At 48.3% G+C, this 26982-nt stretch overlaps 5 protein-coding genes across 5 annotated transcripts; 3 read left to right on the top strand and 2 right to left on the bottom strand.

Annotated features, from left to right (window-relative positions):
- Positions 1-3541: 3541 nt before the first annotated feature.
- Positions 3542-4932, bottom strand: EI90DRAFT_2993327 (mitochondrial FAD carrier protein). Its single transcript, XM_039056149.1, has 5 exons — positions 4773-4932; positions 4468-4709; positions 4329-4414; positions 4174-4272; positions 3542-4118 (listed from the first exon to the last, which is right to left on the bottom strand). The coding sequence occupies exons 1-5, from the start codon at positions 4809-4811 to the stop codon at positions 3553-3555; spliced, it is 1032 nt and encodes a 343-aa protein (XP_038918320.1). The 5' UTR covers positions 4812-4932; the 3' UTR covers positions 3542-3552.
- A 2142-nt stretch (positions 4933-7074) lies between these two features.
- EI90DRAFT_3153090 (mitochondrial carrier domain-containing protein) lies at positions 7075-9418 on the top strand. The gene is made up of 11 exons (XM_039065845.1): positions 7075-7375; positions 7425-7514; positions 7567-7773; positions 7836-8281; positions 8335-8370; positions 8434-8539; positions 8593-8618; positions 8668-8772; positions 8832-9143; positions 9206-9258; positions 9309-9418. The coding sequence occupies exons 1-11, from the start codon at positions 7225-7227 to the stop codon at positions 9322-9324; spliced, it is 1548 nt and encodes a 515-aa protein (XP_038918319.1). The 5' UTR covers positions 7075-7224; the 3' UTR covers positions 9325-9418.
- Positions 9419-10308: 890 nt separating this feature from the next.
- EI90DRAFT_3014743 (uncharacterized protein) lies at positions 10309-12748 on the bottom strand (the record flags this gene model as incomplete). Its single annotated transcript, XM_039056819.1, has 8 exons — positions 10309-10934; positions 10964-11068; positions 11125-11695; positions 11765-11934; positions 11999-12263; positions 12316-12382; positions 12437-12573; positions 12623-12748. 8 exons carry the CDS (start codon positions 12746-12748, stop codon positions 10309-10311), a joined length of 2067 nt encoding a protein of 688 aa, XP_038918318.1.
- A 2713-nt stretch (positions 12749-15461) lies between these two features.
- On the top strand, positions 15462-17834 carry EI90DRAFT_3048746 (uncharacterized protein). The gene is made up of 13 exons (XM_039059639.1): positions 15462-15530; positions 15585-15638; positions 15759-15806; positions 15868-16064; positions 16122-16305; positions 16360-16409; positions 16528-16585; positions 16642-16820; positions 16887-17167; positions 17248-17266; positions 17358-17521; positions 17593-17604; positions 17662-17834. Exons 1-13 carry the CDS (start codon positions 15498-15500, stop codon positions 17688-17690), a joined length of 1308 nt encoding a protein of 435 aa, XP_038918317.1. The 5' UTR covers positions 15462-15497; the 3' UTR covers positions 17691-17834.
- Positions 17835-21958: 4124 nt separating this feature from the next.
- EI90DRAFT_2914199 (glyoxal oxidase N-terminus-domain-containing protein) lies at positions 21959-24107 on the top strand (the record flags this gene model as incomplete). Its single annotated transcript, XM_039054517.1, has 8 exons — positions 21959-22227; positions 22277-22369; positions 22470-22525; positions 22606-22813; positions 22879-23162; positions 23226-23298; positions 23357-23827; positions 23903-24107. 8 exons carry the CDS (start codon positions 21959-21961, stop codon positions 24105-24107), a joined length of 1659 nt encoding a protein of 552 aa, XP_038918316.1.
- Between the last annotated feature and the right edge of the window lie 2875 nt (positions 24108-26982).

Genomic DNA, 26982 nt, shown 5'->3' with positions numbered 1-26982 from the left:
TTGTCCTCTTTTTTGGTTAGCTCGCTGTGCCTTTTAGGACTGGACGTGTTTCTATGCAATCCAAAGGGGTCACACTGCACTCCACCACGCATACTGGGATGCGATTTTTTTGTAGTACTCACACCCAGGAGTGTAGGACGAGTCCAAAACGGCTGCACTCTCTGATGGTTGGCTATGTGATTTCGTGCAGCCCCATTTTTGCCCTTGGGTCAGGAAAGTGATTAGGTGTAACACCAGTCTCTATCAGAACAGAGTCGTGATGTGCCAGAGCGATAGCTCATCATGACTCTATAGTTTGTGTCGAAGCTGCGGGTCTCCTGCCTGAGGAGGGCCTGAATATACCAAAATCACGATCAAGGTGATTATCCTTTAAGCGTGCAGCAAAGGGCATGCGCAAGTTAGTTCACCATTTTCATTGTTCGAACTCGAACTCTTGCCGCATGATAATTGGACCGAACTACTCGTACTCTCGTCCTCACCATCTAGGTGTTTGCCTAATGGTATCGACTTAGTGCTGGAGGCCATCCTTTAGATTGTGTTGTCGAATGACATCTGTCATCGTGTGGATGGTTAATACAGCATAAGTCAAATCTAGCGGCACCGCCCATCCTCCAATTTATGAGTGAGTGCTTGTTTCCGTGTAGAAAGGCTGGATTGATTGGAGCCAGCGATAATGCCGGAATTTGTAGTTGGATATGGCCAAGTTGCAATATCGCAAAGAGTTGCCAGGTTTTGCTTCTTGATCTGTACCCTGGGAAGGGTCGATCGATCATTGCCAATGTACGCCGCCTTTCCGCTAATGTTCCGGACCCACTCAGATTTCGTCCACTTAGAATAATCCCGTATGTTTTCGGAGAACCCTAGCTTAAAGTACGATGTTTAGTAAGTGCCATCGCGACAGCCGTTATTGATCCAATCATGAAAGCGATCAATTTTGGACCTACGATGGTTTGTCAACCCTGCTGCTGTACGTGGCACCAACGACCGTTAGTTTGTTCCCACGGCCTCCGGGAGTTGCCGGAGGCACCAAATCAATTCAATCCAAAATCTTCGTGCGACATGCGACAAACTAGTCGTTATAGTACAGCATTTCGTGAGAGACACGTCGTACGAATTATCAAACGCGGTTGGGGGTCAAATCGGTAGCGAATAAAATAGCAGCCGACGACTTGTGATCGCAGCTAAGGTGCTAGATAAAGGTTGCGCCGCGATATTGTAGGGGTGAGCGCAGACAAGATCTTTGCCAAGGGCTGAGCTGCGAGCAGCAGATAGGAAGACCACATAAATAAATGTACGTATACGATAACTGCCAGACCAGTAGGCCAGTGACCCTTTCTAGAGCACATGGCTGTCAGTGGCTACATAATACATGTATACAATATGTTGCCGCTTGAAGCCTGAACTTTGTCCTCTCTTTACGAGGACCCCTTTGACTTGATGGCCTCACTATCCGAAACACCAATTGAAATCCTCGCCTACCTCGAACATCCTTTTGACCTTCTCGCATTGCTTTCTCACGGCTTGTAATTCCTGAGTACCTAACCTACTGCTGTCCCCGAAGTTTGGAGGACATTCTGTGATAATGGGCGTTTTTCGCGAAACATTAGACATGTTTGGGCGGGGATTGGCTGCGTGTACCGCCTTTGGAACATTTGAAAGTTACGCGAATCTGGCGAAGATTCCGAGCAGGAGTACCAGGTCCAGGAAATCCTGGGCCACGCCTGGGATACAGGCGACTGTCTGTAGTTTCACATCAAATGGAGTCTTAGTGATCTCACTTGGGAAACACCATCAAGTTGACTGCATTAGAACACTACGGAATGTTACATGGAGTTGATGCCGAGGAAAGCAAATTTCTTTCAAATATTACAAGTCGGACGAGTGGTGTTTGATCCCCCTGGCAACAGGATACCGTGCACTTCAAAACCAATCCCGTTCAAGGTCGGACGCAGGGCTTTATCGGAACGCACAAGGAGTGATCGCCTTGGGCTGCCCTGAGCCAGATGGTCAGCATCCGGAAGCGATAATGCGTGCCATCTCTCACGGTTGAATGTTTTGACGAACATCAACAGGACAGGGCATGAGACGGCATCCTGTGCTGTTGTGATGTTCCCTGGCTTTTCGTGAAACACCTGGCACTCGGAAACTGCTCACAAAAGATAGGTGGACTAGATTGATGGGTGACCACACTCCACATACCCGCCAGCGAAGGATAGAGCAAAGCTTTTCAATATTGGGACCTTGACCATCCAATGAGTCGAAACGAGATGCATCGTTTACATAAAACTAAGATACGTGACAAAACTCAAAGAGCCTGGCTCACTTTCGTGAGACAACACTGTGGAAAGCGGCAAACGAATGTCAAACTAGCAATTAGCATACGTGTGCTTATTCCGAACCTTCCCAATATTTGCCTAGAGGATGACATCAAATAATACCAAATAAAAGAAAAGAAACACACTTCTGTTGTCGTCCATCTTTCAAAGATGGTCTTAATCGCCATGAAAGTCCACAAGGTTGGCCAATGATTTTCGATGTAAATGAATCAGCTTCGCCGTTAGACGCTGATAAATCTCAGGCTGTCGTGTGATCAAAGCCCAATGGCATAATTGGACGAGGTAAGGACGAGAGGGTTCCAATTGCTGTGCGGCCTCATCCAAATGTGTCATAAATCTCTCCGCATCAAACTCCCCATCGAAAAAAGTGACCGCTCTTCTCAAGCTCCAAGTCATGCATCACAATTGGGATGATTTCTGGAAGAAGCGGGACCAGGTTGCGCTTGCGCACGCGCCGGAGGTAGCGGTTATAACAGTTGCTATTATCACCCGAGTTCACTAAAATATTACGCCGATATAGGCGTACTTGAAATGAAATCATCATCAACAATCGTCAAATCCGCCAGGCATGTACCTCAGGATCGGAGTTACTTTGACTGCCATCCAAACATGGGCAACAATATCACACCTGTTGTTATCCCAACCTTCAGCGCGGTTCAGCTGAATTTCAGATGCGTGGGTTATGTTTCCACGGCCCTCTGAGGTGCTAAAACTATCGTCATTGAGGGCTTCTTCGTTCACGGGTCCATGATCATTGGCTATTCCTTGTCCATTAATTCCATAAATCGCGTCCCCGTCCGCTCATAATTGGATCGATGAGCTCAGTATCGTATTACCAGATGCCCCCCACTGCCGGTTCCTCGGATGCTGCGAATTCTGGCAGTACATCACACAGGCGAAGTGGAAGCACTTCACAGCTGATGCACTTTGTGACATTCTATGTACGTCATGGAACCGTGAACAAATTTCTAAGGTTCTCACTTTCAATCGTGAATTTCTGACCTGGAAAGGAAGAGGAGGCCAAATACATGCAGGCGATGAATGGCGCAGATAGTGTTGTCTGGAAATGCGGAATATTGTTGACTTCATAATCCTCAGACATCACAGCGATCGTCTGATGGGCGCGCACGTATCGGTTTGCCATCTTCTGTACTCGCATAATGAGTATATATACACCATCTGGAGCGCACGCCGAACACATTCTACTCGTCTGATGTCACTTCTCCCGTTGTCTCCGAATGGCAGTTGTCCTCAGTAACCATGCGACATTCTCGTACACGACAAAGGTGACGCACGTTCCAGGCAACACTCTAATAAGATTCGTCCCTAGTCCCCTATAAAATCCCCGATAGCCTTCGTCCTGCCATGTTTTGCGAGTGCAGGTACGGAGATTTGGATAGAGGTGGTTTGTAGCGTTGTTTTGCAAGCGAGAGCGGATGACTTGGTATGGGTATGTAGAAGCAAGCGCAAGGAGCTTAGCAGCAGCCGACACGAATGTATATGTGGCGTTTGACTGTACAAATGTAAATGGGTCGAAGAAATGACCGGCATCGATGCGCTGATAGATGTGAAACTCGGACAAACGTACCAGCTTCTCTTCACCTTCCCTCCACATTCCGCCTTGCTTTTCAATTCTCCGCCGTTTTCTGTAGAAAGCAAAATTCTTCATCTGTTCGTACGCCATGAATTGTAGAGCCCCCGAGCTGACGCCGAAGAGCCCTAAGGAAGTCCCTCTATAGAGACCCCGCACACCTTCGGTGCGAACGATTGATGTTAAGCCATCTGAAGATTTAAAGGGAATTAGTTTGAGTTGTCTGGTGGCTGAATAAGCCCTTACGTGCCACGCTTCTATATGCATCTGGAGCATCAGCACGTGTAGTGAACATTCGAACTTTCACCACCCATAGAGGGTTAGTAAGCACCGCTGTTATGGCGCCTAGAGGCAAAGAAAATTATTTTGAGATGAGTATGCAAAGGATCGAGCAGGCGAACTGGCTTCTGCAGATGCTAACAAATAATCTCCCGAAGTGAGCTTCTCTGAGCCGTCCGTTGCTAATCGACCCTTTATTATAGTGTAGCTAACAGCGAATGTCAAAATTAAACGCGGAACCGACACCCGACGATTGCTCACAGCCAGAAATACAAGCCCCAGCCTGCTGCATTCCCTGCGACATTGGAACCAATACCTCGATATAAACCCTTCCACCCAGAGTCGCGCTTGATGCCCGTAAGGGAGTTGTATATTTGTTTCAAAGGATTAGAATTCCCGGGTGGTGGCGACGTTGATACCTGGAATTTGATCTTGAGGAGATCAAGCGGATGCACGCAGCAAACTGCGACGGTCCCAGCCGTTATCCCGGCGAACGAATGGTCCTGCCGATGTGCACAGAGGTCATCAGGTAGTCAGGCTCCAGAAATTGGAAATTTTTAACCTACGAGGGCTGGTGTTGGGAAAAAACTAGGACCCGTCGACATGCCACTGGACACTCTACCCCAATGAAGGGCGATAATGTGCCTAACTGGGGTCGTACTGGGGTCGTACCAAAGGTGTATGGATCGAGTAGGAAGATTGAGCAAACCTTTCGGTGGCAGTGCTGTAACTTCTCGTGCCGGCCGGCTCCGACTGTCATGGCTAATTTACCGCCCACCAAGCATTGCGCCCTTCCGCGACAATGGGCCAGCGGCGCAAGGACATGGCGCATACATGACTATTAAATATAAGGTGGCCACGTTCGATGTGGTGCTGGGTGGACCGCTCACTTGTGGCTTTCATAATGGTGTCAAGCGTGAATATATATCAAGAATCCCTCGATGGCGTGGTTTCGTATGGGGTCCACACAATATTATCTTAGGGGTTGCAATACATCTTGACACGTAGATGTTTCGTATTCTCAATATTATAGCATGTCAGTGACTTTATGGGAGCTACATATGGGGCAACCCAAACGGCTCAGGAATGTGTATTGAGTTTTCATTCTCGTTGTTTACTAGTGGACAACACTTAGACTCGACATCAAAGCATGTGTTCCTCGGGACCCATAGCTTATTTCCATCGACGTCAATGACGCCGTTGACTTTGCACTTATAACTGGGGTTATTCCAGGGGCCTCGAGTCCCATCTCACGAACGCCCTCGCGATTCACCTCACCTTTCTCAGTTTCCTCGATCGTCTGATTCATGTAACGTCCGGACATCAGGCCAACAACTACTCAACGAAGGACAATTCGTCATACCTCAAACTCCAGTCGGGAGTAAATTGGTTTAGCCCGATCCCCAGTGGCTGGGAGGCAGACAGGTGCGGGAGGATTTGAGCCAACGGCTCTGCTTATGACCGAATTCATGAGAATTCTCGCATACCCTACGAATGTATGATTAGTCCCATAGACTTCAAGGCAACAAGATCGACCACCCTTCGATTCGTGCCTAGGATCAGTGAGATCAACCGTCCAGATTCCTCTGGTTTTGAGCCTCGAGCGCAGCATGCTCTTCGCGAAAAACTCATCCGATCGTTGGGAAAACTGAGTCCACTACTGGGTGTTTCCGGCTGGTAGGGAGGGGGGGGGGGGGTGAAAGCGTTGTCGCACCTGGTTCTTTAGCTCACTCGGAACCCAGAAGCAGGGACTTCAGTGGGCCTTGAACCGAGGGTGGAGTGGCGTCGACATCTTGTCCAACTTCCATATTTTTAATGGAGGATTGTCACTCGAACTCCTCCCGTGCTCTAGCGATAGGATCTGTCCAGCTTGATACTGAAATCTGGTGGAGGAAGTCCAGGAAAGTTCTCGACATTCTGTTACAAGTTCCGAATCCCATCACGCACGTAAGCACGCACTAAAATTGTGCGAGACCTTCGCTGGCTGCCTTTTGAATATAGAGCTCTTCATCACGAATTCTGTAAAGACCTTGGGCCTAACAATGAGGACGTTTTGCTGCGGAACGTAGTCCACTACTTTCCAGATAGAACTTGAGCCACAATAGGTGGATCGGCGTCACCTAGATGTGGAGACCGGGGCTACAGGCGTCGGGGCAAAGAGCGGGAGAAGAAACTTTCAGAGAATAAAGTGTGGTACGAAAAGGATGTGTGGTAGAGAGCCAAACACCGTGAATGGTACTACCCAATGTGATATTGTGGGGGAATATGAAGATGTTGCAGACTTCAAGTTGAGCGATTTGCACCAGACACCAGACCGGACCGCAACTGCGAGTATCTCCAGGAACCAGAAATATTCTGGCGCCCAACGAAGTTTGCAAGATGCTAGGTAAGTAGCCAGCAATAGAAAAAGACGCGCACCGACATCAAGTGTCTGGCCATCTATGTATGTGGTGACCGTGTTTAGCGAATGTTTGATGAACTGTGTATGAATAGTACTGTATCGTGACCAGTGGCTGTGCTTTTCTGGCAAGAACCCGACGGAGAACCTCCCTGGGTGCCATTGTTAGCCATCTCCTGGTCTATATCGGAAGCTTCCGTCGCTCGTTTAAACTTGTACTCTTTGAGGCGGGGGATTTTTTACGCCTCAGCCTTACCTGAGGGTTCATTGATCTCACGCAATTTCCCCATCGGGTCATCTGGCCTGCTTCGCTCAGGCAGCCAGAGTAGCGGGCAATGCTCGGCTCAGGCAAAGAGGATGGGGATGTAGCATGCCGCCCTTCACATGCTGCATATAAACCCAACATGCTCGAGGATAGTCGGAAAGAGTGTAGCAACTCTCCACCACTTCCAGAATCGCATTCAGGCTTTTCCAACGCTTCAGTTCCGCAATCTTTGCGCGAGTACAGACATCTGGAGGACGAGAAGAAGCGAGAGGCGCGCCTTAGGGCCGTGTGGGAAAGCTTGCCTGTGGTGTTGTCAGCAGAAAACAAAAAATTCCACTCAACTTTAAACGTTGAGATGACCTCCGAACGGGCAAAAGCGCTGAAGCACGCATACCTCGTTGAATTGACTGGAAAGTGCACGCATCCATCGCATTATCGTGGCCAAAATGCCTCATCGCGCTTGGATTGGGTTGCGTTTAAGAGGTATGCGGATGCCAAGGAGAGAGGCAAGCGAAATCCATCCTTTGTCGCTTTTGAGTCTTACATTGTTTCTAGAGTTGTGGGCGATCTTTCATGATGAGCTAGATCTCGACGGTAATGGACATTTAGATGCCGCCGAATGGGCAGCTGCGTTGCAAAAAACGGGTGAGTGTTCTGTTGATCGACCTACCTGACGATATTGACTTGGTTGCCCAAGGGATATATATGTCTCCTCAAGCTTTATCTGATTTCATGACTGCCGTCACTTCTTCTCCAGATTCCCCTGCCATATCCTTTACAGAATTCCGCGACTATTTATTACTCCTGCCGAGAGAGATCTCTCCAAGAGAAATACACCAGTATTATGAAATGAGGAGGCTCATGGGTGACGATGGACGGGGCCCAGCACGTGTCACTATGGAAGGTATGCTTTTTCGTGTGATCTCTTCCAAGTCGCGCGGAGGTTGAGGTTGAGATTGATACCAGGTGACGTCAGTCTGAGTGGTGAAGATAGCTCGTATCACACCCAATCACATCATGTAACAGCTGAATCATGGCAGCAGTCGCTGCCGACAGCTGACCATTCGTACGATGACCATCATGATGCTGATGATACAGATGAAGAGGAAGAGGAAGATGACAGTCACCACCTCCTCGGCTCTTCGTCCCTCAAGTTCCTACTGGCGGGGGGCGTCGCCGGTGTTGTCTCGCGGACAGCAACCGCCCCTTTCGACCGTCTGAAGGTGTACTTGATGACAACTTCTATTGATCTTGTGAGCTCTAACATCTCATTGAATGCTGCACCGGCGACGTCGAGTGCACTCCAACGAGGGACACAGGTAATATGGCGAGCCATCCTTAATATTTATGCTGAGGGTGGTGTGCGAGCTTTTTGGGTTGGTAATGCGTTGAACACCGCGAAAATAATGCCGGTACGAAGTGTACCATTCGGCTTTTCTAGTATGGCTAACCTCATCGCTCAAAGGAATCGGCCATCAAATTTATGTCGTACGAGACTGCAGTATGTATCGCATTATCCTTGCAACCTCTATCAACCTCACCCTGCACTCCTGTGCTGGCATAGAAACAAGCATTTGCAAAATACGTCGATAAGGTGGACGACCCACGCGAGATTTCTGGTGTTAGTCGATTCATCTCTGGTGGCATTGGTGGGATGACGAGCCAACTTGGTAGGACTACTTGACCTATCATATGATACTCTCTCACTTCACGTAAATCGTAGCAATATATCCTATAGAGACTTTGAAGGCAATTATGACCCCGAAGATCCATTTAGCTTGATCTAACTACTTCATAGACGCAAATGATGAGCACCGCTGGTAGCCAGACAAGATCATTGATGCCTTCAATAAAACGTGTCTGGGCGTTAGGTGGTTTCCCTGCCTATTATCGCGGGCTTGTTGTGGGTGCCACCTTGACTTCGACTGCTCCTTCCTCCTCTTGATTCTCCTACCCACCCAGATTGGTCTAGTTGGGGTATTTCCTTATTCCGCCATCGACATGTCCACCTTTGAGGCCCTCAAACTTGCATATGTGCGTTCAACAGGTATATCGGAGCCGGGCGTATTAGCGCTCTTGGCCTTCGGGAGCATTAGCGGAAGCGTGGGCGCTACATCCGTGTACCCAATCAACCTAATCAGGACACGGTTACAGGCGAGCGGCTCTTCGGGGCACCCCCAGCGGTATGATGGAATGATGGACGTTATAAGGAAAACCTATTCAAAGGAAGGCTGGAAGAGTTTCTACAAAGGTTTGGTCCCAACCCTTGCTAAGGTGGGTAGCATAGCTGTTCCTTGTTCATTCCATAGCTCCCGCTCATTCATCCGTGCTTCAAGGTTGTACCGGCCGTCTCGATATCGTATGTTGTTTACGAAAGCACTAAACGGCAGTAAGTCATTGCATTCCACTATAATAATCATTGCCTCACGGCGAGCACAGATTAGGGGTTGCGTGAACTTGATCGCTCTCCTGGTTTCATCACGGACCGGCCCCCGCTGGCACACGCTTGCATACACGATTTCTATGCTTAGACTACATTCTCCTACGCTACCTGTGATATTATATTATGTTAGTTGGACTCTTTGCATCCTAGGTATATGATATCGGCAATTACTTCAACTTGGTGTTCATTATGTTTACATCCACACCCGTACAGTCCGGTGCCGGTCTTACGCTTGGAAACAATCTCATTAATCATTGCACAAAACCTGTTCCTTCGATGGTCATCAGGCTACCTTTGTGGAAGGGGAAGCTCGTTTTCCAGGCCGTTGTGTACCAATCGTCCCCGAGTCCTAGTAGACTCGTACCCCATCCACCCGCTGACGTGTTGAGGTCCTGGCCACGGTGTGGCATCGGAGACGGTGCGTGGACCTGTATCATTCGTGTTGTTTGGGGGACCCATTAAAGCCTGGAGTACAATGTGCCCGTTGCCCACAGGCCTCGGGGAATGAGGATGAACCTTTAACCTGTCAATATTTCGCCATTTATATTTAAGACACCGTAGCAAACTGAATAAGCAAACGAAGGAATTTAGTCATGAATTGTACATGATAAATGCGACTCTTGGCCCTAATTTTTCCTTGCCTGCTTCTGCTTGGTAGAAAAGTGATTCCGTGATAAAGTTGTATCATGCGCCTTAGGTAACTGTTGCACGGCATTTTCAGACGTTGGGGACGTCTTCAGGGTTCACCTGAGATACGAACAACCATATTTTTGAGGCTAGTAGTACAGACGCAGTTACACAAAACATTCAAAATTTTGTGGAGATGGGGAGCCTATTTACTTCGTGGGGTCAGCGATTTTAATGTCGAAATTGTGTTCACTAGGGATATCAATGATGAGATCCCCTTCTTTGGTCCTGGTAATCTTCCTCGAGACAACCTTTGCGTCGATTTTTGAATCGATGACCACGGCCGAGTCCGACTGTGAGAAGAGACATTTAGCATAAATGCTCTGTTGACATTTGATCGACCGTGAGTGAAGTGATCACCTTCAGTATACCAAGGTACAGCTTTTCCTTCAAGTGATTGACCACGTCGCTTTCGCTCAGCCCCAATGCTTTCTTTTTTTGAAGGTCTTGAAGCTCGGAGGTCAAGTGTACATAGCCTTCAATGTCTTGTTCTGCGCGACTGTCGCAATTTGGGCACTGGTTGCGCGCGCTGTAGTTGATGAAAACATCGTGGGTACCAACAGCCTTCTTCCTCCATTCGGCAATTGTCTTTGGATATTCTTCGAGGAAGACGAATACAGAGAAACTCTTGTCGATCACGAAGCGCTTTGACAGAATGCGAACGGACCACGACAGAGCGGACCGCGTCTCTCCGGTGGGCTCGTCGCCGAAGATTGAGTACTTTCCATATAATTTGTCGACTTCCGTTCGAATGTGCGCCTTGAGTTTGTCATTGGGCACGAGGCCGCCATTCTTGTCTAGATATTCCGGATAGGTGTGATTGAACGTTTCATGAGAACGAATTTCAGCCGAAGTCCACCATTTGTCCGTGTCCTCGCCCTCGTCCTTGGGCTTCCGGAATGGGTAAAGAGCTGGAGGTGGTGAGCCTTCAGAACCTGATCTCAGACAAGAATCAGACTCCAACCTGTTGGTTCGTTTTCATGAACCCATACGTCCGGATGAAGCGTACTCCACAGAGACAACAACCTATCGACTTGGGAGTGATGAAGGAAGAACAAGGGATCAAAAGCTGAGAAGTCCAAGTCAACAGTTCTGTCTTTCGTTTGTCTAGTTTTCGGATCGCACCTCCCAGACCGCTATTGAAATGGCCGTTGAATCCCACTATGTTGTGGATAGTGTCGTGCACCGCCTCCAGACTGCTTGTACCTCCCTTACGACCCCCCCCGCTTTTTGCCTTGTTGCTAAAATCATCCCACGTGAGAATATCGAACAGGTCGTGAGTATTCACTGTAAGTTGTTTCTGTGCGGCTTTGAAGGAACTGGGAATCATAAGCAACATTAGTTTAGAACCGGATGGTTTTTTCTTGGCTCGCCTCTTGATGGATTCTGCCGAATCTCTGCTATATGGATGCCTAAGGGTTCTGTCGAAACCCTGGTACTCGGCGGGAAAGCTGCTCTTCGAGAAACGGGAGTCGAACTGATAATAAAGGAAAGGGTTTTGCAAGTGCTTGCTCCCCTCCGGCGTTTCAATATCGAAAGTCTGTGTAGAGAAAAAAATGTTGAGGAACGACGGATCCCGCTCCTTGGCCCAGTCCCAGTAAGGCTGGCGTAGATCCTCTGCTGCTCGTACCCATTTCTGTTTGTCTGTGCCAGCATATCTGTTTGCTATCTTGATAGCACGCTCCTGGATGACTTGCTGAATCACGAAGTGCATCAGGCCTGCATTCAGCGTTCCAGGAATGGTGGGGAACATTTGATGACTTACCTCGAAGAGAGCAACGTAAGGTCTATGCCAGGTCGGGAAGAGGGGTGAGGCGTGCTGGCAGTATACACCTGTGCCTGGGGCATTGTTCCAAAGAATAAGAGGAAGCCCGTGAAGCGAGCTAATCTGATAATACGACGTAATGAGGCTTTCCGGCAACTTTTTCACTTCGACTGTGAGGTGATGGAAACTGTAAGGATGACGTGAAAAAATTTAGCGTGGAAATTCTTAACTGACTCAAAGCCTGAATGTACAAAGCAAAGAACCGCTTGTCCTTACGAAACTCCTCAATCTCCAGTCGAGGAGGTGGCGTCTTACCCTCGCGTTTCTCCGGTTTGTTCGCTCCAGTAATGTCGACTGTTCCTTCAAGGACCTGGGGAACCTCCCCAAGACGCTTCTTTTGTATGTCAGGGGGTGGAGGGGGGATGCCAGTAATAATGTGAAACTCCTGCAGTTTCGTTGGTAATCCATTTTCGGGCTCCCGCACGTTATCCAGGATTATCTGCAACGGAGCTTTAGGATCCTCGTATAAAGGCGAGTATGACACAACCCACTGGTACACGGTGAGAATCCTTTGTAAGATCAAAAGTCCAAGCCCTTCCACGATTATCTTTAATCAGACTGTGACGGGGGGTCAGTAGGCGGAGACAGTACATGGGAGCTTAGCCTTCATACCTGCCTGCGCCGGTTTCTACAATATTCCACTCGACCGCATCCTCCTTGTTATTGGTGTAATCTATCTGATGGTCGTAATACCCAAATTTTGCCCACTTCCCATTACTAACTTGAATCTTTCGGCCCTCCCGACGAAACTGAAGCAGGTTCAAATAAGATCGTTGACGAAGACGATGCGTAACTTACGATCTGTGTATCGAGCCCGAAACGGAAAACATCCGCCTGTAGGCAAGAACCAGGAACGAAGGTCACTGCCAGCCTATGGCCAGTGTTGGGAACGATGATCGTTTCGTAGCCGGAAATGTCGGACATGCTGCACGAAGGATAAAGTATGCTGTTAGGATGAGGGCATCTTTATAATGGACGGAGCGACTCTAAATAGTATCCAGTTTGACACAAAGAAATGGGGACCCAGGGATCGGGTGAATGGAAATGCGCAATCGGTGCATGAAGAGCTGTGACAAGAAATGAACAATAGAAACATGAGCTCCGTATTGTTGAAGAACCGCCCTAGCCGAAAAATCACTCTACGGGTCATCCGATGGACAGTACTACCAACATGGTCGTGCTCAGCAGGTTCGACTGAGAAAGGTCATGGGGGCGACGCGCATGAATTGATACCTGATCGAGCGTGGCCTATCTGGGTCTTCCACCTGTTCAAGCATTTGCTCCATGTATTGTCCCTGACTTGCATCTATCTCCCAAGCGAAAGAACTGAGAAGCAACTTGTCCCTGGTCTGGATCTGCAACATTCTTGGAGTCAGAGGTCGTAAGCCTGGCACGACATTGAAGGCATCTATCTCGTAAGAGCTGAGATGCATGCATGCACACGGCTTCTGGCTGGTCTACTAGATCTGCATCATTCTTGGAATCGAGCCCGTAAACCGTTGATCGGATTCAGTTCATGCCTGTTTGCATATGCCGCCCCATCATGAAGTCGTGCAAAAGTATCCTGAAAGGACTGTGTATACTGTGTATTCTAATGACTAAATTTAATCACTAATAAGACCGGATGGATGCCGCGGTATTCGGCCTCATGGCGTGGCTTCTACAATCGGTGGGGGAAGTCTCGCCCAGCGGCGCAATGTCAAGCACCTGGCCCAGTTGCAGCCAGCCTTGTGACCCAATGCTTCCGAGTCAACCAGACTTCCGAATCCGCGTGTCCAGCCGTAGATACTAATGGAAAATGAAAAGCTCTACTGGATCGAGGCAGGTTTTGCTTATCGGACTACAGAGTCTCATTGGTTGATCCGCGGCGTACGAATCGATGCTCCTCGGGTCATGTCAGATCCAACCGAAGTCATCGAACTGGCGCTCGAATCAATTTCCATTCAGCCTCGTGGTCACAGGTTTGACAGCTTCATCGGCGGAGTTGCGCAATCTCCGCAGAGCAATTGTGGTTAGAGTTGTTTTTCACCCTTGCTCACGATCATTGCGCCTCTCAACTCTCCAACGGTTGTCATGGTGCACCAGGTTCTGGGGTCCGCCACTCCGCATTAGTAGTAGAGGTGGGTGAACGGATTTCATCACACAATGCTGGCAAATCGGCTGGTGGGACTAGATGCAGGTTTTCTCACGTTCCTGTCCGCTGATTCTTATCGTTGATGCAGAGATCGGCAGCATTGTATACACCGGGGTTAAGCGGGAAAACTCAACCAAATCGGCCGTTGCTGCCAATCCGTCAGTATTCACTAGCGCGCATCTACTTCATTTATTTCCCTCGTGGAAAGGTGGAGTGCGCATCTATTTTCAGGGCTGAGAAAATGCATGAATCTCGTCCTTTAGATCTGAGCCATCTTTAAAAGGTCTCAGGGATCATGCCCATATTTCGGGCTTCACATGGATGCTGTTACTTCAAGTTCCAGAGCCTCGGCGAGAGAATTATCTATCATTCGCTTCAGCAGGAATTCCTAATAGAGGCTGGTGACCTGCCTAGAATTCATCCTGATCGTGGTTGAACAGAGCTTTCGCCCTTGCGCATGGAAATGCGTTTCAATTTTCCAGGGGTCTTGTGACCCACCCCTTCCATCAAACTTTCGAACCTGCACTAGTAGGAAGCTAGAGACAGGCAAACGGATTTCACCCATAATCTGATCACGCAATAATTAGAAGTTTTGCTAGATTCGGGTTTTGCTTGTCCGTCCCGCGCAAGCTTTACTTGTTATTGGTCAACGGACAGTCTATTAATCACAGCTATAGCAATGATTGTCGTATAATTGCTGTTCGCGGATTTCCTCGGCGGCGGAAGAGACACCAGAGTCGCTCGCGCGTGGCGATGCAATAATATTTGATCGCATCGCAGAGTTCTAGCTGATCTTGACCCTTCCGCGTTGTGCCTCTTCATTTTTATGAGTTGGAGAATCCCCGTGACTCGCAGAGAGGCGATTTGGCACAAATGTGAACGTGCGGGCCAGTGGATTCGGCTTAGAATGACCATGAGGTGGTTGCGCGTGAATCGATGCCCACTCTCGTTTTCATTTGCGCGCGCATCGCTGCTTCATGCATCGTCATTATGCAATGATATCGCCAGGCACAACATGACCTCCGTAGCGAAAAGCAGCGAGAAGCCTGAATTATGCATACGGCTCGATCCTGGTCCAGATCTGAACCGATGTTGTGGAGCTGGATTTCTTGTGGAGCTTCCATCATCGGCGAGAGCGGTCTCGCCCCTGGCCCCGTTCAGGGATTGTAGTTGAACTGATCATTCACCCTTGCGCGTTGTTTCTCTAAGGGGCCTTGTGATCCACTACTTCCATCAGGCTTCTGAATTCACATTAGTGGAGATAGCCAATTTTAGTTGTAATGACTGCACAATCCTGGAGAACGGCCTGACCAGGGAAGGCTTTCCTAAGTGCAGGCCCTTCGCAGCGATCAGCAGTCTTGCCATGAATCGGTTCCATGGTGTACAACAGACATTCGGAGTTATGATTCCTATCGACGAGGATTCCCGAATGAGCCGCCATTTACTTCCCAAGACGGCCCCCTATCGCCACTGTCCATATAACACGACGGTGCCTTCATTCTATGCCCTTGTGGTGCAGCCAGTAATTCCTCCTCCATCATGGGTTCTCAACAGGAAAATATCTATACTTATGTTCGTACTCAGACCTCATCCCTTCGAGCGTACAGAACTTATATCAATGTTTAGATTGTCAACAATGAATCCAATACTGTGGCGGAGGCCGCGGGAGGCGACAACGCGGTGAGTTAGGGCCTTTATCAATGTGTGTTTCATGTGTAACATATGTTTAAACAGTGAGTGTGACTACCTGACTCGACAGTTGCATCATTGAACTAAACATGAACCATGATGACATCAAGGCTTGTTGTTGGCTATAAATTGTTGCCCGAGCGCATTGAAAATCAGAAGGTTCGGCCCAGCAGAAGCACTTTATGACTCTCATATCATCTGAGCAAATCGTTGTTTATAGTGGACTTTGGAAAAGGCGGACCAGCCTGATCTCTTCTACATCAAGACCGGGCCCAAGGCCGACTCCGGGACTGGCCAGGGCCCTTTTTACCTTAACATTGATGGCAAGCCGGTCGTCGGTGCGGTCATCATCACTACGAAGGGGCCCGGGCAGAAATGGAGGATTCGTTTTGAAGACCCTGTACTGAATACCTTCAAGTAACGTACCCTTGTGCCCGAATGCTTGAGGTACAACCCACTAAATCACTACTTAAGAATTTTGTATCCCGGAGCGCATCCCGAAGGGGAGCTGGCTGTCAATCTGAGTTATGGTAGTTCTGCGTCTGGAGCTCCTCTCATTCTCTGGGGCCCTCCGGATGAGCAGAAGCAGGACCATCAGAGGTGGAAATTCGTTCGGATCGAGCCTCCTTCGCCATTCGAATTCCACCGTCCTTATGTGGTGAGCGCTTAACATCGATTGTTATTGAGTTATTTTATGACGGACGACGAACAGATTGTCAATAGCAAAACAGGGACTGTAGCCCAACTTAAGGACAATCAAAAGGTTCGTTTGCGTTTTTTTTTTCCTTGTTTAGAAATCCATATTCTAACCTCTGTCCTTCCCGTAGTTAGCTTGAGTGTCCTTGCCCTCCATAAATGAAGCTAATTTATCGACTTGAAGCAATACCGATATTGGGGCATACCTACTCGCAGAGTATGCGAAAAGGGAGAGGCAAGAGGTACGGGTCCATTACAAACATCGACATCAGATATTGATATTATTATTTCATCGTAGTGGACGTTCGAGAAGGCCGATGAGAAGCAAAACAATTCATTTTTCATTAAAAGTTCGGCGGGATCCTACCTCGCTGTCAAAGAGGTCAAGACGGGAGCATCTATCATCCACACGAGTGATTCCAAGAACAAGGGACATTGGTATTGGGAGGCGGACAAGCGTGATCCCACAAAATTCAGGTATTTGTTCTCCCGTATCTGTTCTTCATAGGAGTGTTTGGACCGACGAAACTGCGTTTTATTCAGTATATATCTCCGGGAATCCCGGGAATCCGGCTCGAAGTTTCTTCTCGATCTTGATCGTGGTGTCGCGACGCCTGGGGCGAAAATACAGCTGTGGGACCCGAAAAGTGAAACATCTGATCCGGATAATCAACACTGGAAGTTCGTGCTGTCGACCGCTGATCCGGAACTGGCAGTCAACTTGCAGAATGAGGCGGAGGTTGCTTCTCAATACTACGACGACATATACTTCCCGGAAGACAGTATTTGGAAGGCCTGGGTTAAAGTGAATCCAAAGAGTGAAGGTATTGTCATACACCGTTTCGACCGGCTGAGGATTATGCACTTACGCCGAGTCACAATCGGGGTTGGCGGCGATCACCAGAGTTATTCTTTCCTACGCGGTAAGACACATTGCTAACAGTTGGTCTGCGCTGGGCACTGATGAACTTGAATATCCACGTTGCGCCCACCGGGTTCCCCTTTCTCCCGAAGCGAAAATAACGAGGAATACAATTCCCCAATCTTAGTTAAGAATACACATGTTCTTCAGATCAGCGGCCAAGACGACATCAAGAAATTAAGCAATCAAGAAGTGTGGATTCGGGGAGACTGGCGGTTCGCCGTCTTCCAGATTTCGGGGAAACCGCAGAAAGGACGTGAGTCTTGACGACTACTGCAGGACCATTCACCACGCTCTTACTAATCGTCTCTACTCATCGTTATGCAGGGATCCTTTACAGTGAGTGCTGCATTCAGGAGGTTCAGTGGATTAATTTGCTGATGGTTGATTATGCAGACGATGCGAAATATGTTCAAAACCAATAAGGGAACCGCTAGTTCGTCCCATTGACGTACTCGAGTGTTCAGTTCGCTTGTGCTCATCGTGAGAAGACTGCCATATGTGTATAATTTCCGATGTTGTAAATCACAATGCCTGCCCGAACGAATGGAATTTCTTTGTTATCTGCGCTTGCGATGTTGTCCGTTCATATGCCCAAATAGTCTTTAGCCGCAAGTTGCAGATAATCCCTTGCAGAACAAGGGTGCTGGTGAGGGTGGAGGATTCGCAAGGGAGAAGCAGGTAGGTGAAGCTATGGCCACAAACTAGGATTCAGGATCTGGCTAGCGCCAACACTAAATCGCAAGTGAAATCTGTCCGATCGGATGTATTGATGTCAAGATCCATAACGGGTCACCATAGATCAGATTGACGGGGAATGTGGGCAACTCTGGAAACCAGGGGGGTGTGCCAACCATGTTTAAGGGCATGAAAGGGGGCGACAGTGTGCGCAAAGTGAGCAGCGCTCGAAAGTGATAGTTGAGATGAAAGCAAGTTGAATTCAGTTTCTTTTGTTTTCCCAGTAGCCTTCGCGATACAAATGTATGTATTTGGGGTTTGTCTTGGGAAATGCCAGTTCGCGGTTGAAGTCAGTTTGACTACCAAAGATGTAAATTTCAAGCGCATTTTATTCAAACCCAAATGTTTAAGGGCGTTATTTGCGTATTGAGTGCGCTTTCACATCGCTTGAAATTTTGCGTGTCACACGTCCCAGTGGTCGATCGCATCCTGTGCCACCGCAAATCTTCTCCTTGACAATAGCTCAGTCAGTTGAAATGCAGCCCAAAACGAGAGGATATCGATCAGGTGCATGGTTGCACATGAAAACTGCGCAGCCGCGCCAAGGAAAGTGGTGTTTCAAATTCAACTACGGTTGAAATGCACGCCCGGGGGTTTGTGACTAGGGCGCCGTAGCCTTAGAGGTGTATCGTGTGTTTGATCGCTGTCCGGTTTGCCTCCCATAAATTCCGTAGCGGGGATCGTCCCGCGTGTGGGCTCACTGACTTGGAGGGTCAGGAATATCCCGTTGGTTCTGAACCAGTCCGACGGGACGCCGTCCCTTTCGGGGAGCATGCCTCTCCAGGTTTCGAGTACCAATTTTCTGGAAGGGCTTTGCTTCCATACTTCTTTCTGTCTGTCAGGACGATCGTATACGTCATTATCAATGGCGAAGAAAAGATCAATAAACAAAAAAAATAGTAGAAGAATAATAACGACGGACCTATTCCATATCACTAGAAGGCCATTCGTAGGAGCTCCTCTGGGTTTGATATGACTCAGGTTCCGGCATGCTTCGCGCGGTCGTCTCCATCCACAAATGTAGCAAGCCAGGGAAAAGGAGGTACTGAGCATTATTTAGGTTAGTACAGGGAGTAGGTGGTGTGTTATGTTTGTGGTTCAGGGCAGGGCAGATTGTTGTTTATCGTGTGCAGCAAGGTGGGGAAGGGGTCAATAAAGTCTTAGAGAGAAACGAATAATAGGTGCCTCACTGGGATGATGCCTAGCTAAGTGGCCTGGAGGAGGCAGATAGTACACAGCAAGACAGATATTGCGTGTTGGAGAAAGGAGCAGGATTAGACGATGTCGAAAGTTTGAAAGAACAAGGAAATACACGTAAGCCACATGGGGGATGGAGAGACGGAGAGACGTGGTGGGCAAGCAAAAGCAAAAGGGAATCGATTGTGAACTTATGCTGTGCATGTAGTGAGAGCACAATGACTATTGCCCATCCATATCCAAGGTTGTGCTATATGTTTGAAAGCATGACAACGTCGGATCTTCGTTGGGAAGAGGGTAATATTTCCGTGGCTCTGCCTACTAGTAAGCTGTACATAGTTGCGCAACTACTTCGTTCAATACTTAAGCATTGATACGCCACGATGTACTTAGTCTCGTTTGTGCGCCGAGTGGTCGTGTCATCGGTTTGACAAATCGTGTTGTCTGGAAGTGTCGAGTGGGTCTTGTCATAGGCAGAGCATGAGTACAGTATTGCGCGTCATGCGGTTCAAGTTAACAGAGGCTGGTTACGCTGACAGCCCAAGCTCGCGATCATGGTTGTGACGTGGAAAATGTTACGTACAGTCCGATTTCCTCTCCGAATGAAGGCGTGAGTCAAGACGTGCGAATGTTAGTGACGGAGGTTTCCGTTTTGCTCTTCAACAGGTGATGTTGGAACGCCGTGATGACCGTCTTCAACATGCTTCTTTGACTGCGGCACCCTTCTGGGCGTGCAAGGTACTATTGAGGTACTCTGTTGACTGTGCGGTTTCGCTGATATGGCCGAGTTGGAGTGCCGATATACACATGACGTGCCTGGAGTACTGTAACTGGAACCCCCACTTGTCTCATGGCCGCTGATCGATCAGGGGAAGTTATGCTTCGGTGCCACCAGCGATCAGAATATTCACCCTGATGGCGAGGGATATCCTGGTGTTCCGTGTGGCGTAGTCCACATTCAGTGTCTCCAGTCATTTTTTTGCCCATACTTTCTTTCACTGCGTGACTCGTGGATTATGTATAGTGCTTTACGCAAAATCACTACATGAGAAGAATACTTTGCCATACAAGGTTGACTTCGAGTGCGAAGTGACCACCGATGGGGAACCACTATCTTGCATGCTACGTCAACGGGCTCTATTGTTGTTAACGAATCATTGATTCAACAGATCGGCAAAAAATATATAGATTGCGTTCCTTCCTTGTGCTCCGGCTTTCGAAGCTGTACACCCGATCTCTGGCGTCGGTCAGCATGTTTCAGGCTCCTTGTGCTCCCTTGCCGTGCTTGGCGGTTCCCCCGCAACCGCTGATTGCCGTCAGATGGTCCTGATCGCCCATCTCGGGGCGGGCAATATCTCTGGAGTCATTTTCGTGGATGCTTTCGATGAATGGACGTGGTGACTATCCCCTTTGTGCCACCAATCCGCCCTCAAGTATTGTACTAGGACGTCCATGGACATGTTCTTGGCCCTACTTTAACTTTTAACGTCTCTTCCTCTCCTTTCTTCCGGCTTCTCTTATTCCTCCGATGTACGCACTGTCATACACGCACGGCGCATAAGCCAAAATCTTTAGACTTATTTCTAGTCCAATTCGGTTCAGTTCGGCTCGGTTAGATTGTTAATTACTTATATCAGATCGGTCTTTGTTGTGGATGAACAACCTCACGAGCACTGTTCCTGGTATCTATGATGTGTCGACGTCCGTAGGACTAGGATCAGGGACGATGAAACCATGATTTTACTTACGTCGAGGCAAAACCGTGGAATGGGTGCGGGTGGATGATGCCAGGAGTGAGTGAGCGATACCTATTGTTGACTAATGCCTCTGTCACAAATGTGTGCAGACAGGAATAAAGAAGGAAACATCCAAAACTCGTCCAACTTGAATCCGCTGACCACTTATCGAAAATAAAATAGGAAGGCAGTTCCGACGCTCATGTCGGATCTGGGATGAATCAATGTAAGTATGTGTGATATCCTTATGTGGTCGGCGCTGGAGGGTCCTGATTTGTCATGACCTACACATGTGGAAAAGGGGAGGGGCATTCATGGATCCATTTACCGTCATGAAACCCATTCGGCCATCTCGGTTAGGTTAGTGCCCGTCCTGGTCAACATGGTGACAACTCCTGCTCGTTGCTTGTTATTCTAAGCACCCATGAGTCCTGTTATTCAGCGCACATGAAACGATCATTCGTACTCGTCTACGTAACATTTCACTCTTTTCCTTGGGTGTAGGGCGACCTGAGAACTGGCACATCTATATATACTCTGGGCAAGAGGTGCACTATGGACTCACTCATCCCCTCATCGACTTTCGTTGACGCTTCTAAGCTTCTCTTGACTCACAAACTGCTTGGCGATCATGATAACTAGGCCTCTCTCGACCCCTTCATTCTTTAGCTTCTTTTCTCCCTTCTTCCTATTCCTCATTCAGCAACAGTGTGCGCACGTCGGGGTCTATGGAGCCAGTTTGCCGTCCCCTCGTTCCCAGTATGGAGGTCAAGATGGGGCTCGCTGGAATGCAAGTACAGATCCCATAGTTCTGACTCGTCGAGCCTCCAAATCAAATTCGTTTGAGGTTGTCGGGAATAGGTGCGTTGTGTCCATCGAATCGGAGTCAAAAATAGGAATTGAACCCGGAATTGTAATATTTTCAGTGGAGTTGCTGCACAGGCGATGTTCCTTGGAACGGAGAACAAGGTCAGTTCAGGATCTACTTCAAAAATTGTTTTGTTTTTGCTAACTCGCGTATCATGGCAATCACAAATTCCTTCGCTGCTGTTGATCCTTTCTGCCACAAACAAAAGGTCTACATCGTTGACCGTGTAGAATCGAACCCGATACAAATAGCCAACCATCCCGCTTGGGCGGCCGAATATTCGCTATCTAACAACCAGTTTAGAGCGATGGATATCAGAACGGATACATTTTGTGCTGGTGGCTCAAGTTTGGGGGATGGGAGGTGGGTGCATGTTGGTGGCACTGGCAAAGTGTCGAAGTGGGATGAAGACGGAAGCCAGAGGTGAGTGTTTCTAAAATCATTGAGTTCGTTTTATACTGATGATTCGTAGCGTGAGGTTGATATCGCCTTGTGATGATGCCTCGTGTCAATGGATAGAAGACCCGAAGAATGCTATGTCAACAACCCGGTGGTATCCTTCAGTGTTAGTATTCATTTATCTTTTCGGCTGGTACTCTTTGGCATTCAACTCGAATCTCAAATCTGGACGATTCCACTGACGATGAGCTTATCTGCCCTCTTAGGGAACCAATGGATGATGGCAGTGTGATCATCATTGGGGGGCTACATCGGGCCCCCGGTTTATAAGCTGTATGTTTGTTCCCGTTCTCTATCCATGTGCCTTCCTCCCAACAGTTCCGTTTGCTCTCCTCTTTGCAGCCCCAAGCGTAAACAATCCAACCTACGAATTCTTTCCTTCCCGTGGCCTACCCGTGCAACTTCAATTTCTCAAGGATACTCTCCCTGCCAATATGTACCCCCTTACATGGTTGTTACCAAGTGGGAGGGTATTCGTACAAGCAAATTGGGGGACAATGATATTGGATGTGAAGAGCGGGAAGGAGACCAGGTTAGATAATGTTCCGAAGTGCGTTTCTGTGGTCTTGCATAAGCGTTTTGTTTTTTGAACTAATCTTAATTCAAAAACAACAGTGCTGTTCGAACATACCCCGCTAGTGCTGCCACGGTTTTACTTCCACTGACGCCTGATAATGGCTACTCCGCTACCATTCTGATGTGCGGAGGACAGAATAATAATGTGTGGGTGCAATCAAAGAGCTTGGTAAATAAAGCCGCCAGCAATGATTGCGTGAGGATTTCCCCTGATGGTGATGCGAAGTGGAAGGGGGATGCCACCTTGCCGGAGGGGAGGGTTATGGGGAGTTTTATCATCTTGCCAGACGGAAATATTTGGCTGGGGAACGGAGCTAAAACTGGTAGGCGTGAACTCGTTTCAGCAGACATGTGGGTGCATCTGCTGATGTCGCGCACGAGGTTAGGCACGTCTGGTTATGGATCAGGATCATATTTGATTGGGCAGTCCTATGCTAGAGACCCGGTTCTGGCTCCAGTGTGAGTGAAGTTTTGAGGTCACTACAAGTCTTTTCGTAATCGTCCGGTTTACCTGCAGGGTGTATGATCCTTCGACGAGGACGTTCAGTCGGGCAGGGCTAGGTTCGAGTACAATTGCAAGGATGTATCATTCCTCGGCGACCCTTCTTCCTGATGGCAAGTCCCTTTTCTCCGCCCTCAGAATCGTCCCCAATGCTGACTCTCCATTTCATAATAATGCATATCTTTCAGGCTCCGTCTTCATTGCAGGTTCCAATCCCAATGGTGGTGTCACGGACACCACTTTCGCTACAGAGTACCGCACGGAGAAGTTTTACCCTTGGTACTATAGCAACCCACGCCCTCAGCCGATTTCTGGATTACCGGATCGATTGGGATATGGAGGGAATTATTTTGACGTGAGAGTCGCTCGCGGGGCCGGACTGCAAGGGTTGGCACCCGTAGTGGCGGCAGGAAAGACCAAGGTTGTAATTATACGCACCGGGTTTTCGACACACGCGATGAATATGGGTCAGAGGTATCTTCAATTGTGAGCAACGGATTTTCATCTTTTTTTTTTTTTTTCCCCTCCTTCATCTCGCTCATTACGTTGTGGGATTAATAGGGACAGCACGGCAAATGCAAATGCCGACGGATCTATCACAATACATGTCTCTCAAGTCCCACCCAATCCTGCGCTGTTTGCACCTGGCACAGCGTTCTTGTATGTGGTTGTAAATGGAGTACCAAGCATTGGGAAACGAGTCATAGTTGGGAACGGGATCGGGAAACAGGTAGCAAAGGCCCCACAGAGGCTACCTAGACCGTGAAAAGCGCACAAATATCGTCTGCTACACATAGCCATTCATACTATGACATTCGTCGGGAAGGATTGGGGATTATTTCACCGTGATTATGTAGTGGCATATGTAGACTGCGAGGTAATCACGGCGGTGGCACTGCTACTCCCTCCACTCCAGCTGCATAGAGCCAGTCCTATATCCATTTATTGCTATAACATGAATCCGAGCAGTTTTCGAGCTGCGCCGCTTGAATTGTGTGGGCTACCCGTACGGCTTGTTGTTAAAGAGGGACACTCGGATAACGGGGGAACAGAACTGATTAACATTGTCGCCGCACGGGGGTATAATTAGCTAAGGTAACAACAGGATATCAGACAAAAGTGATAAAGAAATGAGATGCACGTAGGCGCTACATGTGGAACGTAGTCAACAGTGAGACACGTAGCACATGTTCAAAGTTGTATCATATCATAGCCGACATGGGCATGGAACATGATGTGCTTACCGGCACGTCGTCATGTCTTTCTCAACCAACACGGCTTCCTACCAGCTACCCTCATCCCTTAGCCCTGTCGTAATAGTACATTGCATTGTATTTGGTGTTTGAGAAACACCATTGCCTGCTGTGCACTGAAGCTGTTTGGTACTGTCTCCGTAGTCCCGGCCATCTCACTGCGAAGTCCAAGGATCCAACCTGGCTTTCACGGGGAAAGCCTTATCTTCATCCGAAACCCTCATATTCTCCAGGAACGATCTCTGTGACGAGGGAAACTCGCTCCATCAGTCAGGGAACAAAAAAAAAAAAACTAGATTGATCCGGGATTTTGCGAGAACTTGGAGAGAATTGCCGAAGCACCAATACACCGTCTGCATTCGTTGTTAGGATCTGGTGTACATTGCATTGGGAGCGCCGTTCCCACCCAGAGTGAGGCTATATGACGCATTGGGTGACATGACAATTTTTGAGACGAGCCTCGCGCGGGGTAAATGTCGGTGCTACTGTCAGCGGTTCCAGCCGATCTTGAGATCCCTAGTAAGTAAGAACACTGTCTAACCCGTTCGACCCGTTTGCCTGCAGCTACACGGTGAGTGCAGTGCATGTTAGTGCAAGAGTTATGCTTCAAGTCCCCGATTAGAGCCGGGTTAACTACATACAGCTAGCTGTCTTTCCACTGATTACCACGGTACCCCTTTACGCTAATCGATCGTTGGTACTGCTGCCTTCCTAGTCGTAAATAGCACCGTAACGGACGTACGATCGGCCATGCAAGTGCGCGCACATGGCGCGATTGGCTTCGGATGTGTGTTTGTGTGCACAAGTAACGTGAAGCTGAGGGAGAAAAATGGTATATACAAGTACAACATTATAGGGTTGTCCATTGTGACGTTCCGTATGGCGTGTACCCATGTGGTAGTGGGCCACCGGCAGGTGGCGCCAGGACAGTCTTTGGAATAACGTTCCCTTAACCTAGCGTTCGCCATGCATGCGATGATTCATAATGCCAGTCACCCACGTACCTGCAGACAAGGCGAAGCTAGCCAGTGAGTTACGTAAGGAACCAGATGTACTTTCTTACGGACTGACTTTGATCGAGTACTATCAGTTGTAGAAGCACATGCGGAAAAGCCTTCCCTGCGAAGGTGGCAGTGGGGTATTGTTACTGGTGCCGTGTAGGGTACAGGAAGCTTCTTTCTTTTTGTATCACTCGATTCAGAGAATGAGGGTACACTCCACCCGGAATCCAGACTCTTGCCCTCATGTTCGTATTTGTTTTGTGTATTGTGCTGTCGGTTTCTTACGTGACTGGGTATTGGTAAGTGTGGGATAGTACCTTACGGAAGCGTTGGAGCCGAGGCCGAATGTGTTCGGGGCTTTTCTCCTCCGGTTCTACATAATTCTTCCTGTCGACAACATCCAAGTTCATGTTCTAGACAATACTGGTGTTGACGTGTGCTATCGCTATCGCTTCATGCACACCCTGTAGCTCCTGTGGACGAATGAGAGTAATGGAGGGAAGGACTGCCTTGCAATTTGCTATCGTCTGTATTTTTTCAATTTTTTGGGGTCCAATTTTACGTACGAGTGAGAAGGAAATAGTAAGAAATTTGAAAGTGGCGCTGGATTGATGTGTATGCTGGTAGATCAGGGCTTTCTCCCTTCTTCTGCACGCATGAAGCAAAGGAAAAAAGAACGGGTACATCGATGAACAAAAAGCGTTTTCATCAGAACACAAACTTCAACGGGACAAAGATTAAATAATGTCATCCCATGTTTATCTTATCGATCTATTTATTACGTCTTCTGATCAGAGTGAATTGAATGAAGGGGAGCAAGGAATTTCGTGGCGCTTATGTGCGTGTCACCGGAGGTTGTTCTCGCGTAACACCGGAAGAGGTTTGCATCCCGGGTGCCATTCTTCCACGCCATTGAATTTTTTTTTTTTTTTTTTGGAAATTTTGGGTGAAGTGACATCGATTTGTGGTGGCCTCGCTGAGTCCTCGCGTGAGCGACTTTGTGTCTGCATGAACATGTTGGGCTTAGTGTGTCAACAACGTGTCTATTTGCCGTTTTGTCGATAACACGTTTCCTAGGCCTGTTCTTGTACATATATGTTAAAGGGACGAATAGAACCATGATTATCGATAAGTTTGGAATCCATTCCCCCCCAAGTTTCTTCCTCTCTCCCACTGATCCATTGGTTTGTACTTTGACAATGAGAGGTTAGCTGAAGCGGACTGGAAGATCTTTGGCAATGAGGGTACGTTGGAGAGTGGTTTGTGCTGGGGAATTATCCATTTACGTCATTGGAACGGGTTGTGCCGATTTGGAATTGGCGGAAACGTTACCCCGCGTAATTCTCCGTTGGTCATATTCCTTCCCCGCTATATTCATTGATTTCCC

Source organism: Cantharellus anzutake (assembly GCF_015039405.1).
Source record: "Cantharellus anzutake strain C23 chromosome Unknown EI90scaffold_14, whole genome shotgun sequence".
NCBI classification, from domain to species: domain Eukaryota; kingdom Fungi; phylum Basidiomycota; class Agaricomycetes; order Cantharellales; family Hydnaceae; genus Cantharellus; species Cantharellus anzutake.
This window is presented reverse-complemented; position numbering and strand designations above follow the sequence as displayed.

Coding starts and splice junctions, on each gene's coding strand:
- EI90DRAFT_2993327 (XM_039056149.1), bottom strand. CDS start 4,811: ATGTCGACGGGTCCTAGTTTTTTCCCAACACCAGCCCTC. Junction 4,710..4,772: donor TTTTCCCAACACCAGCCCTC/GTAGGTTAAAAA, acceptor GCACATCGGCAG/GACCATTCGTTCGCCGGGAT. Junction 4,273..4,328: donor GTTAGCATCTGCAGAAGCCA/GTTCGCCTGCTC, acceptor CTTTGCCTCTAG/GCGCCATAACAGCGGTGCTT.
- EI90DRAFT_3153090 (XM_039065845.1), top strand. CDS start 7,225: ATGACCTCCGAACGGGCAAAAGCGCTGAAGCACGCATACCTCGTTGAA. Junction 8,619..8,667: donor ATCCTATAGAGACTTTGAAG/GCAATTATGACC, acceptor ACTACTTCATAG/ACGCAAATGATGAGCACCGC. Junction 8,773..8,831: donor CCTATTATCGCGGGCTTGTT/GTGGGTGCCACC, acceptor CTACCCACCCAG/ATTGGTCTAGTTGGGGTATT.
- EI90DRAFT_3048746 (XM_039059639.1), top strand. CDS start 15,498: ATGGGTTCTCAACAGGAAAATATCTATACTTAT. Junction 16,065..16,121: donor CCTGTACTGAATACCTTCAA/GTAACGTACCCT, acceptor TCACTACTTAAG/AATTTTGTATCCCGGAGCGC. Junction 16,410..16,527: donor CAACTTAAGGACAATCAAAA/GGTTCGTTTGCG, acceptor ATCGACTTGAAG/CAATACCGATATTGGGGCAT.